The following is a 14,113-nucleotide window of genomic DNA, read 5'->3' on the forward strand; positions in this document are numbered from 1 at the left end:
GCACTGGTCAACAAGTTCACTTGCACCACTTTTGAACACCCAATGATGAACATGGGAGAGAAATCATGTGTTGGCTGTAGGACACTGCTGCAGTGACAGTCCAAGAAGGGAGATTCTTTTGCTCCAGCTTCCAGCTAGACATGACATGCACTAACTCCTCTCTCTCCCAATTGTTCTCACTTAATTTTGACTTTAAACCTAGACCATTCCATGACCTCCTTGACCAGCTAATGGTCTGTCATTCTGACTCAGGCATGACCAGTTATATTCTGTACACCATAATATAGGAAATGCAGTTTATATAACTATTTTATTTACAAAACAACTCCTTCAGATGCCAACATCATCATTCATCTGGACCAAGACCCATCTGTACCTGTACAGAGCCGATGTTCCAGTCATCTTTACAGTGTTCCTCTTCAGAGTGAGTATAGTCACCTTGAAGAACTTTAGCATTTCAAGGTGAAAAGTAAAACTTAATGACTACTCTTAGTTCACACTCCACTTCATCAGTCGGCTGTGCAATTTTGTTTTGCCTCCCCTAGTGATGTGCTACAGTTCTGTGGCATGGGCTTTTTAAAGTATATTGGAACCGTAGACATTTACTTGGAAAAAAAACCTCTGCATAACTATTTTTTAGGTGATTAGTTAAAACTTTATGATTACCCCTCCTATGGTTGTTTTCATTTTGCTCTTACACATTACACCCTATATATTTTACAGACATATGTTCATCATCTTGTTTAATTTTATGAAACTGGTTATCTTGATAGAAGGGCAGTATGTAGCAACTATTTTTGCTGCACTGTAGTTACCATTTTCCAAGGCTGCAGGAGTTGTAGCATTACGACCACCAGAACCAAATTTACGTCTACGAACTACTTTGGGGGTGCCTCGACGTCTTCCTGTAGCACGTTGTGGTGTTGTAATTGGATCAGCAGTTGATTTCTAAAACAGTTAAGGTGTTGTGTTCATACTGCATGTTGTTTAATCCATTTAGGATCATTAAATCTTAATAAGTATGTGAACTTCATGAAGTTAGTAGCTCTAATCTAACAATGAGAATATTAATTACAAAGAAATTGTTATACACATAAAAGAAATGGCCACATGAAGTATGATTACATTTTAGATTCTGAGACAGCACATTTATTACCAGGAATATGGGAAACAACTTATACTACTTACACAGAAAATCATACTGACTTTTTTAAGATGTTTATAATATAAACTTTTCTATTTTGCTACAATATTTCTTCAATTAATCTCCCCTTCCCAGAATGATTCAGTGTGTACTGAGTTCACTAACCACAGGGAAATAAACACTGTTCCCCATAAATTAGAAAAATAAAAACTGCAACACTAGCAAATACAAGGAAAAAAATTCTGGCACAAGTGTTCTGTTTGCTACATTTTTGTCCTCTTGATGCTCATAGAATGTGGCAACCATACAACATACAGAAGGCTCAGCCACTTACAGTGGAGGGCCACAACATGCATTATTCCATTCATGGTCTGCCCTATAACAGTCACTGCAAAGGCTACATCAATGGTACTGTGCACAAAAGGCTTCATGAAGGTGGTATATATGTGAGAATACTAGGAACACCTAAACCACTTACTACTCATGACACGAGGGAATGTTTGCAGTGGGTAGCTTATTGTGCTAGAGCAAAAGCATATCTGTGGAGAACTGTTCCCTTCACAAATAAGACATGGCGTAACATGCAGTATGATAATAGGCATACAACAATTTTGTATAATAGGCATACTTGGATTTGGAATCCAGAAGCTAATATCTCCTATAAAAATCATGAATGTGATGCCTTCTCAAATGAAACAATAACTTTACTGTTACCAGTCAATACTTATTTACTTTCATAGTGCATGTAAACCTGCATCAGTAAGTAGATTTACGTTGATTAATATGGCATGTATTTTTTGCATTACAGCTTTGAGTTAACCTGTGGCAGTATCTCCTGTGATCACAGGTTCCCTTTCTTGTCATGTTACATCACATACACCACCGCCATGTGTGATGATGTATGTCACATTAACACGACATAAAAAGGGCATGTGAGCACACAGTGCGATGGTGTTTGTGATGTAATATGATAGGAAAATGAGCCAGTGATCACTGGAGACAGTGCCACAGGTTACCCCGAATTGTAACACAACACATACATGCTACATTAAACTACATAAATCCATGTAATGATGGGGTTCACACCTCCAAAACATGTTGTGGAAGTAAATAACTGATGACTAGTAATGATAAACTTGTTGTTCCAGTCAGTATCAACTCCACTGCAGAGTGAAAATCTCATTCTGGAGTATCAACAACAGTCACAGTGAAGACTAACCAAAAATGTTCACATTTAAAGTGATGCCTTCTGGCAGGACACTTTGTGAATGGGATTCTAATAAGTCAATTTAAGATCATACTGACTGATCAAATAATATGCTTGAAAAAAATATACATTGCCCCTTCTTTTGGGTAATAGTTATCTACACTTACAAAAAAACCTAAAAGTATATCACACAGACTCACTCACAATAAATAAATAAATAAATATTAAAGCTGTGAGCAAACTGAGAAACAGAAATAGAAACCTCAACATGCATTTATATAGGTTCTTGAGTCTATGATTACACTCATGTGGTGATTCTGGATTTAATGACTTATAGGGATAGCTATGTTTCTCCAAATTTGTGACAGAAGATGAGAAGGTATTAAATACCCTAACATGTGATAATCTAGACGTAAGCTCACAGCATGTAGCAAATATGCATCCAATCTTCTGACTAGCTACGTGCAGTTTGAAAGAAACCACATTGTCAGATACAGGGACGCACACTGTTTATTTTAACAAATTGTCTGCTATTCGGACTACCTCAACACTCCCCAATGGAACTGGGAAGAAGTGCATCTTTGGGAAGCTTTGGAGAACTCTGACAGACAATGAAGTGAGAGACTGATTCAATTGTCTGCAAGCACGTTTCATTCCCAGTCTGCACTGTGCACTATTTGCAGACACATTTTGCCATCAATGGATCATCACGTCATACAGTGTACAATTGTGAAGGAGCCACTGGCTCTGAAAGCTTGCATATGTAATACCTTTTATATGTGGGTTCTTGTGCCACCACTTGGTAAGCAGATTTTTTAGCAATCCAATTACATAGTGCACTATCATGGAATCTTATGGAACAGTTCCTGTCTTATAAGCATCTCAGACATAAATTACTTTAATCTTTGATGACACCAGCTTCATTGCAACTTCTCTTACCAGTGGTTGGCATAGAGGGTTCAAAAGAGGACTTGCACAGCAATAGAAAAAAAAGCTTCACTCTTGTGTAGAAAAGAGTAAATTAGTTGGACATGAAAGTTTTCAGTGCTCTAACAACAGTAATGAAAAGTCATGTTGTACGAAACTCATAATGTATTACCTGTACAGCTCGACTTAACAAAATCCTTGCCCTTCAAAGATCAAAAATTTTTTTTCTTCTTCTTCTTCTTCATTACTTCAAGGCTTACACAATATGCCTGTTCTGACTTCACATTTTTAGAACGATCTTTTTCTCAGTCTTTCAACATTTCTATTTCCTGGGGGCTTGCATTTGCAATGACAGAAATTATATCTTGTTCCATACATTTAATGTTTTGCCTCTGTTTCTCCCTATATTCTTCCACTTTGTCACTTGAGTAAAACATTTCTAATTCCTCTCATATATTCTCATTTCTTGTAAGATATGTGTTCAAGTAACCTTTGAAAGATTTTAAAAGTTTCATTTCAACAGAATGTGTGTTATTGTCTTTTTTTTAAAAAAAAAAGGAAAAAGAAAGAAAGAAAGAAAGAAAGATTCACTGCCATAAAGCATGACATGGACAGTCACTGTTTTTTAAAACTTAATTTTGAGTCTTTCCTCAAGTTGTTCTTTAATATTTTATACGTAGTTCCCCATGTATGCTGAAATATATCAATTTTATTCTGTACAACATGATGGTTATTTAAGTTAATATTTCATGCTAAATATCTAAAACAGGAGACTAGTTCCAGTGCCCCATCTTCAATAACAAGTTTTAACTGGACTAGTTTTCCACAGTGAGCTGTAACTTTAGTTTTAATGGTGGATACTTTCAGGATGTAGCATTGCCTTCCCAGTTTGTATAATCTACATCTACATCTGCTTCCACACTCTGCAAGCCACCTGACGGTGTGTGGCAGAGGGTACTTTGAGCACCTCTATCGGTCCTCCCTTCTATTGCAGTCTCATATTGTTCATGGAAAGAAAGATTTGCAGTATGTCTCTGTGTGGGCTCTCATCCCTCTGATTTTATCCTCATGGTCTCTTCACAAGATATACATAGGAGGGAGCAAAATACTGCTTGACTCCTCCGTGAAGGTATGTTCTTGAAACTTCAATAAAAGCCCGTACCAAGCTACTGAGCATCTCTCTTGCAGAGTCTTCCACTGGAGTTTATCTATCATCTCCATAACGCTTTTGCAATTGCTAAATGATCCTGTAACGAAGCATGCTGCTCTCCGTTGGATCTTCTCTATCTCTTCTATCAAACCTATCTGGTACAGATCCCACACTGGCGAGCAGTATTCAAGCAGTGGGTGAACAAGTGTACTGTAACCTACTTCCTTTGTTTTCGGATTGCATTTCCTTAGGATTCTTCTAATGAATCTCAGTCTGGCATCTGCTTTACGGGCAGAAATGGTCATTCCATTTTAAATCACTCCTAATGCCTACTCCCAGATAATTTATGGAATTAACTGCTTCCAGTTGCTGATCTGCCATATTGTAGCTAAATGATAAAGGATCTTTCTTTCCATGTATTTGCAGCACATTACACTTGTCTACATTGACACACTAAATTTTGTACGTTTGTTTCATTTCTGTATTAAGACTACATCATCTGCGTATAGCATAGAGTTCAGATGATAGCTTCACATGCTTCATTCTTAAATTTTTTATGAGCTCTTCAATATAGTTATTAAAGAATGCCATTGAGAAGCTACACCCTTGTCTGATGCCTTGATTTACATTATCTCTTCTGTTGTTTATGATTATTTTGGAACCTTTATATAAGTTTATGATTGTCTCTTTCTTCTGTTATTGTCCACAGTCTGGTTCTAATGATTGAGTCAAAAGCTTTCTCCAAATAACTAAAAGCAACATGTGTTTATAAACTGGCGCAACTCCAATGACCTCGATATCTACAGGATGTTAAACCCTAATCCTCCTTACTTCTTCCTTCTTAGAATGGCTTCTTGCCATTTTTCTTGACTTCTAGAATGCTGAAAATACTATCATTGGGAATGTGCCCCTTTCTAAATTGACTATGTTCTTTTTGCAGGAATACATCTCCTGATACTCTCGAGCAATTACCAAACATTTTTGTGTAAACTTTATAAACTGCAGTTAAAGGACGTATATCTCTGTAACGGCCACATACACTCCTTAATCCCTTCTTAAAAGCAGAAATTAACTCTGTAGTCTTCCAACCAGCAGGGACTTCATAACTTCACCAGCGTTCATTGAACAAATGTAACAGCCTTTATGGGAACAGGATACAATTATCAGTCAGATGCAATAAATATCCTCATTAAATTCCACATAGAGATATATTTCATGGTTAGTCATAAACATGTACACCACTTGAGATACAGAACAGAACTAAAAACTAACATGGAGGCTCGGCAGAGCAATAAGAGTCCAAAGATGGTGTTAATCATGGTCGATACGACCAATCGACACCACACCTTAACTCATACAACATCCCCCCATACTTAATAAGTTCAATATATATTCCATCTGAGCCATATGCTTTTTAGACATTTTAAAACTGTTGGAGATCATGTAACATTTTTGATTCAATATCTTACTGTATCATTGAGTCACATATCCCCTGTTTCTTGCAATAGTTTTGTTATGCCATAGTTTTTATAATGTTTTATCCATTCTTATTTATTGATTACACTGATTTTAACATTGTCCCTTTCTGATTGATTAAAGTTTTTCAACATTTTATACATAAAATTCTGCCTTTCTCTTCACTGTTTGTAATCAATTAATCCCAAGAATATTGGTGTGCTTGTTTCATATAATTTTGCTAATTTTTGTAAGGCTGCTCCATTTCTTTGGTTATGTTTGTAGTACAAGCTGATGCCTTTTTTTTCTTTCATGGCTTCCTCTATCTCTGAATTCCATGTTCTAAATATCCATATTCTTGTTATTTTCTTTCAGTGGCAGCTCATGCAATATTTTACCAATGTGCAACAATGTGGTGGACTATAGCCTTTTGATTTGCAAAAGTAGTAATTGTGGAAATATTCTAGGAACCTAAAAGGGCTATCTGTCTCCTTCTACTCACATGGTTTGAGGCAAATTGGTGAGCCTCATCCCACATCTTCCTGTTATTAGATTTACATTTGGAGCAGATCTACCTGCTTTTTAATTCTCACTTCCTCCTACAAAGATCTGGTGGAAAAGGGTGATGAGATCTGTCCGAAAAATTCTGTGACATTTGTAATTTCATGCCAATGGTGTGTTGGAGTGGTATGTGGTCGGAAATTTCATTTTTGTATGTATGTTAGTTATGTGTCACTGCTGTATTGAGTAGAGCGTTGTGTCGTAAAGTTTACAAATTTTGATATGGCACAGTTAGAGGACAATGCGTATCCATTTAATTTTGTGTGATACTCAAGAAAACCTTTACAGAGACACACCAAATGATGAAGAAAACCTACGGTGTGAGTGCTTAAGATGTACTTGGTGTTACAAATGGTTCACATGGTTTAAAAATGGCCAGACAGAAGTTAAAGATGATCCTCATTCAGGACACCCTTCGATGGTTACTGATGGTGCTCATGTCAGGAACCTCAACGAAACTGTGCATGCCAATCACAGACTGATTGTCCAAGAGATTGCAGAAGAATGTAACATTTCAGTTGGATCATGTCATGAAATGCTGACACAGTATCTTGGAATGCATCGTGTTGCCACCAAGTTCATTCCATGGCTCATGAGTCAAGACCAGAGAGACCTTCACTTCGCAATCCATGAAGAGCTTTGAGACCATGCAAATTAGGAAGAGATGTTCCTTAAGAGAATCATAACTGGTGATGAGATGTGGGTCTATGATGTTAAGACCAAGGTTCAGTCTTCACAATGGGTTGGGATAAGGTTCTCCAAGATCAAAAAATGGTCATCAGGTCAGGTCAAATGTCAAAGCCATGCTGATAGTTTTCTTTGACTTTGAAGGATTAGTTCATCATGAATTCGTGCCTCAGGAATAAACTGTTAATGAGCAGTAATATTGGGACACATTGCGATGTCTTCAAGAAAATGTGAGAAGGAAATTGTTGTGACACCGCCACGACATTTACAGTGCCGCCACGACAGTACGCGCAAACGGCGATAGAGGCGCTCCGAAAATCGGCAGAGCGCGGGAGCGACACCTAGCTACGAACGGCGCTGGCCGCACGTCACGGCACGGCAGTCGAATAAGAGATACTGAGTTGTTATCATGTAACCAGCTATTGTTTCTAAGTGAGTGTGTTTGAATATCCACGCAATTATTGGTGATTAAAGGTTATAACACTTTTTGGCAGTTGTAGGGCACGTTGCCAAACTTCTTTATCAGGAGCAAGCCATAGAATAGCATCCCTAACCATTGAATCAGCATAAGACTCATGATGAGTGTCCGTGACAAACTGACATTTCCTACTCAGACCGTGTAGTTCCGCCGCCCAAGCCCGGTAAGATTGATGGGGCTGTTTACGACACCGGTAGAACGCCACGTGGGCGGCAATGACGTTGGTGTTTTTTCGGTAATAGTTAGACAATAAGTCACACATTTCTTGGAAGGACAGAGAGGCAGGTTCCCGCAGAGGGGCTAACTGAGAGAGCAGCTGATAGATCCGTGGGGAAATCCAAGATAGAAATAACGACTTACACATAGGAGCGTCGACAACGCCAAAAGCCAAGAAGTGTTGCCGCAAACACTTCTCATAATCCTCCCAGTCTTCAGCGGCCTCGTCTTAAGGAGGGAATGGAGGCGGAGAAGAGGAAGACAGACGATGAGTAAGCGACGTCGACAACGCCTGAATAGCAGCCGTCAGCTGTGTTTGTTGTGCCTGAATAGCAGCCGTCAGCTGTGTTTGTTGTTCAATGAGCGCTTGCATAAGCTGTTCCATGTCTGCCCCATCACGAACACACAAATCCACAACGCAGTGAAAATATCCGACCTCGTCGCCAAAAAGTGTTATAACCTTTAATCACCAATAATTGCGTGGATATTCAAACACACTCACTTAGAAACAATAGCTGGTTACATGATAACAACTCAGTATCTCTTATTCGACTGCCGTGCCATGATGTGCGGCCGGCGCCGTTCGTAACTAGGTGGCACTCCTGTGCTCAGCCGAGTTGCGGAGCGCCACTATCGCCGTTTGCGCGTACTGTCGTGGCGGCACTGTAAATGTCGTGGCACTGTCACAACAGAAATAGTCTGAAATGTGGCGAGATAATTCATGGCTCTTGCATCACAATAAGGCACCCACATATTCATCACTGTTGGTGTGTGACTACCGCACAAAAAGTGAAATCACTGTGCTGCCGCATTCTCCATACTCTCTAGACCTGGCCCCTGCAGACTCTTTTTTTATTTCCACAGTTCAAAACCCCATGGAAAGGATGAAGATCTGAAGTAATAGACAAGATAAAAGAAAATTTGCAGATGGTACTTCACACGATCCAGCAAGAGGCATACCAAGACTGCTTCTAGAAGTGGAAATGGTATTTGGAGCAGTGGATTAATTGTGGAGGAGAGTATTTCAAAGGAGACCATGCACAATAAGTAAAAGGTAAGGGTAGAAAAATTCTGTGGACAAAGTTATGTAATTTTTTGAATAGACCTCATACTTTCACACTAAATTTCCTCATACACTCTTTCTTGTTACCACCATCAATAGCCTTCTAACTTACAAGGGTAGTAAACATAACTAAATTGAATATATTAATTTTACATACATAAATTGTAAAGTCTAAATACATTTAAATGTTATAATTAATCATTTAATATTTTGAGGAACAAAATTAAATTTTAAAAAATTGTGGTTAGTAGACAATTAACCCGAGCCAGCAAACTGCCAGTCAGTGTGCATGACCTCTTGGCCTGGTACCATTATGTCAACTGCTCCTCAAGAATCTCTCATACTCTATGCTTGCACAACTTGTTACACACACTTTCAAAGAAAAATACTGCCCTGGTGGTGTGATTAATATAGCACTCATAGTGCTGGAATGGTGACATCACATCAGAACACGCACGGTCAAAAATAGCTGCATCCCTTCCCAAGTTGATTGTAGTGTGGCTGATCGTCATGTCAGCACTTGACAATGGGTTCTATCTATCGCAGAGATAGTTACAAAACATTTTTCTGTCCATTTTATTTGTATACCAGCTCACATTCAAGGAGAAATTGTGTAATTTTAGTGCAATTTCTGGCACACATAAAAAATAGCATAATTTTAGTGTGATACTTACAGTGCACTGTAGCACACTAGCACATGATAACTGGCCACCATCAATTTACTCTTTCTTCCAACTGCATGAAAGTCTGGTTTTGTACACAGCCTTTAATGTTATTCAAATCAATCTCTGTATCATAAGCTGTCAGAGTGCTTAGCAGATATTGCTGTAATCTATGTTGGTAAAGTTTTCTGATTCTTTCCTCCAACAATAAATATACTTTGAATATTTCTTCTGAAGAATTGGGTCCCTTTTTGTAGAATTTTTCCCATTTGTTATTGATGTTTTAATTCCTACTAGCACAAAATGATCTGAATGTAGACCTATGTCTATTTCCCTGTAAACTCTTACATATTGTATTTCATTATGATAGCAACATATGATACACAGCACAATCTTAAAATGTATAGCTAGCCCATTACCCCTGGCATGCAGTCATAATGCTTGCTTCTCAAGTAAGTGTGCCAAATAGTAAAAGTAAAGGTCAATGCAAATTCTGCCACACAATGTGAAAGATATATAAAAAATAACATAAGTTATTAAATTAAAAAATTATATAACAAAACTAAGAATAAAATAGTTCCCATTTAATAAAATGTAAAAAGCAAAGTAGCAAATCCTTGTAGCCGTGTATACATTTACCATTAGTATTTGGGTTATATCATTATAAAACACAGATCTGGCCATCAACATAACAACAGCATTATATATTAAAAACACAAAATTATTTTTATTGACAAGAAATCGAGCATCCAGAGGGAAGCAAGCATGATGAGTGTATGTCAGGAATAATGTGGTATCTATATGTTTTGCTATCACAGTGAGAATATATTTTGTAAATTTCTCTTGCATTATTGTTCTAAGTAGGTACTGGAAGTTTTTGATCATAGGATGGCCTGAGGATGGTACTGTGTACCAAAACCAGTAGCCATTAGGCTAAATACAAACAGTCTGATAAGCTTAATAACCTCACAAACATTTCATCATTTTGTGATCTATATTCTTTAAGTGTATCATTGTTACCAATTAATTATTTCTGTATGTGGCACTGTTAGTTCCTGTGAAATGATTTGTGGATCCTCTACTTTACTGCAAAAAGATTGACAGTAGATGTACAAGTCTATACCTGCTACATATGGGTATCTGAGAAGACAGTGTTCATGTTTGACAAGCAGCAGTAGTCTGTTTGGAAATATGATTGACAAGATTGTTTTATTGAACGCTAATGGTGTCTAAGACCCGTGCCCCACGCAATTCAATTTTCTGTACTATTATGGTCCAGTCCAGGTATCACGACCTGCCTGATTTTCTATTGGGGTATCTCCCTTAGGGAAGGTGGCTTCACCACACCTCTAGAGCCCTCCCTGCCTTACTTTTTGGTTGGTTGATTTGGAGAAGGGGACCAAGCAGCAAAGTCATTGGTCCCACCAGATTAGGGAAGGAAGTCAGCCGTGTCCTTTCAAAGGAACCATACCGCCATTTGTTGGAAGCAATTTAGGGAAATCACTGAAAACCTACATCAGGATGCCTGGACACAGGTTTTAACCATTGTCCTCCCAACTGCGAGCCCAATATGCTAACCACTGTGCCACCTTGGTTGGTCCTACGTTTTCGGACACTCTCTGTCTGGCTCCTCAGTCAAGACCACTTCAGCTTGGGTGACCCTGCCAGTAGCTATGCTACTACCAGCACAGCTCTGGACTTCGTTAAAGCACTCAAACCAGACACACAACTTTCAAGCTGTCTGTGATACCATTAGCACAAGATCGGGCCATAAAGTACAAAAACAGACCATCATGAAATTCTATAAAATGATGGTGGTTCCTGGGTTACCACAAAGAAAAAAACAATAAAATAAAATTCTAAAAGCAGAGGTGATGTTCCTTTGAAAGACGAAGTAGAGACATGATCAAAAATGAAGATATTAGAGCAGAATTAAGTATTTTCAATATGAATGATAAAATTCAAAAGTATCATGAAGATTGGAGACAACAGCTCATGAGAATGTCAGGTCACAGAATTCCCCACAAGATCCTGAGCAACAAGCCAAGTGAGGAAAGAGATATTGGAAGGACTCAAAAAAGATGAAAATAATTTTGTTATTGAGTTCCAAACAGGCAACAGCCTAATCCTCGAAATGAAGATAATTATGCTGATGATGGTAAGTTCCAGTCACCAAAATTTCAATTTGGACCACAAGATCATTTTCAGGTAGAGTAGTTTCTGCTTAAGTAGTCTACATGTTAAAAGAGTATGCTCCGTCATATGTAAATATTTATGGGTTGGAAATGAACATTTTGATCTCTGTTCATAAACTAGATTACCACATTTAATCAGTTCAAAAGCAAGTTGTGAACATTCAGATGAAACAACAAAATTAAGTAGGAACAAAATGCTGATAAATCAAATGAAACATAGGGAATTAGACTGAAATGTAATTGTGATTGTAAGAATAAGTTACACTGATAAGATCTGTCACAGAGGAAGTATCAACAAATGTCACTAGACTGTGAGACAGTCAAAAGTTCAAGTTCAGCCTGAGACTTCCCAGGATGTGATGTATACATCTTTGTCCTCCCCTCCCCCTCACCATAAATCTCCTCTCCCACATGCCCCTACTTTTCAGACAGAATTACAGCATTCAGGATTCTGTAGAAACATGTAGGAAAAAGCTACTTTGAGCTGAATTTCAGTATGACACTGACTTTCATTCCTTACATAAAAGTTATGGAACACACAGAGATGTAATTAGGAAACAACACACACAGATAGGTACCTTATCTTTGCAACATATCTCAGTTGCAGCATACTGTAACTTCTTAAGTTTGTATTCAGTTTATATTACGATAAGACATCAATCTGACTATCATCATAATAATAGTATTATATATTAAAAACCCCAAATTATTTTTATTGAAAAGAAATTGACCATTCAGAGCTATACTTACTGAAGCTGGAACTGATGTTTTTTCTGTGTCACTTCCTCTGTCACTAGTGCTCCTGGAGTATTCTGAAACTGTCTCAGTAGTACTAAAAGCTTGGCTAGAAGTAACTTCCGCTATTCCAGTCTGCAGTAAGTGTTGCGAAGTACTGAGAACAGGTTCCTTTTCATCCACTGTTGAATACTGTAAGGTTGACAGCAGATCTGTAGGAGGGACTGTACTGAAATCTCTGTACCTAGAGGAGTAATCTGTTGCCGGGTCTTTTGTGCCTGGTATAGTCATTACTTTCTCTGTCGAAATATGAGATGTTGATATGACTTCGTGTTCTGCAGACCTTTCAGTAATTTCTTCATCTGCAGTTATAGGACTAGTAGTTTTTATGGTAGACGATGATGATGATGATGATGATAATGATGATGATGACAGAGATTCATCATCTTGTAAAATGTTATTGTTATCTCTCTTTTTTGACGTTCCTGCAGTATTCGCTGAAGTAACACCTAGCCCTAGTGACTCCGTGGCAGCAGTAGCTTGTGAGCTTGACAACTTGGGCTTCAGTGCTCCTCCAGTGACAGACGTCAGCTGTTCAGTAGTCGTGCCCCCCTGAGCCACGTCTGCATCTACTTCAGTCTCGCGAGAAGATTCAGTTCTGGGACGGAATCGTCTCGATCTTTCTGTCACACCTTCTTCAGAAATTTCTGTTTTACTTTGTGAACTTCTTAGAGTGTCCGAATTTTCTTCAGTGCCTGTTTCTGAGATATTTTGTGGTCTCCTCCTATTTTCTGTGGCTGGAGTGCCTGTCGTAGTTTCAGACTTAGGACGAAATCTAGGTCTGGGTTTCTCTGTAGCCTCAGAAACTGTAGTCGCTTCTGTCTTCAGTTGAAATCTTCTTTGTTGGCCCTTCACTGTCTCAGTGGACTCTGTTGATGACTCTGAAGAACTCGTTGTAGTTTCAGCTTTGGGACGAAATCTCCTCCTATCTGAGCCAGGTCTGATCCTCGTTCTTGTCGTAGTTTCTGAAGAAGTGTCTGGGACAAGGGTTGTCGTAACCACAGTGGGCCTCACTTTAAACTGCCTGAATGATTTTGTAGTTGACTCTTCTGTATTGGAAACTGTTGCACTAAAAGCACTTACTGGATTATCTGAACTAATAGGGATGTTGCCATCCTCTTCAGCAAACTTGGTGGTTTGCTCGGCTGACTCAAATATGGCTGGGCTTGAGGCTATCAGAATATTAGCACGTTTTGTGGAATGCTGGAAATAATTCTGTCTATTTTGCACTTTGAGCTCATCAGAAGCTGTACTTGGTGGTGTAAAAGGTGTTGTAGTCTGAATGTTTGACTGTATTTGGTCAAGTCTTCCAGCAGCTGTGCTATCATCTGAATTCAGAAGAGAGCTAATATCCCTGTTGCTCCCATCTTCAAAATTGATTGTGTTCGATTCTGTGGTAGATCTGACTCTACTGATGGTGACATATCTGAAAATTTTAAGTACTGTGTTAGTATCAAAACTGAAATTTTTATACATGTAATGTTTCACACATAAAGTAAAAAAAGGCACACAGTTGCTGATATAAACAGTATCCTGACAAAAAGATAGGAATTCTGAGAAACAATAAAAATAA

At 38.4% G+C, this 14,113-nt stretch overlaps 1 protein-coding gene across 1 annotated transcript in view; it reads right to left on the reverse strand.

The window, feature by feature from the left end:
• LOC126248161 (uncharacterized) overlaps positions 1–14,113 on the reverse strand; it is a 513,313-nt gene that overhangs the window by 33,961 nt on the left and 465,239 nt on the right. Inside the window, exons 16-17 of the mRNA XM_049948909.1 lie at positions 12,496–13,966; positions 816–948 (exon numbers count right to left, since the gene is read on the reverse strand). Of these exons, the coding sequence (XP_049804866.1) occupies positions 816–948; positions 12,496–13,966 (1,604 nt within the window). The remainder of the gene's footprint in view (positions 1–815; positions 949–12,495; positions 13,967–14,113) is intronic.

Source organism: Schistocerca nitens, chromosome 3 (assembly GCF_023898315.1).
Source record: "Schistocerca nitens isolate TAMUIC-IGC-003100 chromosome 3, iqSchNite1.1, whole genome shotgun sequence".
NCBI classification, from domain to species: Eukaryota; Metazoa; Arthropoda; class Insecta; order Orthoptera; family Acrididae; genus Schistocerca; species Schistocerca nitens.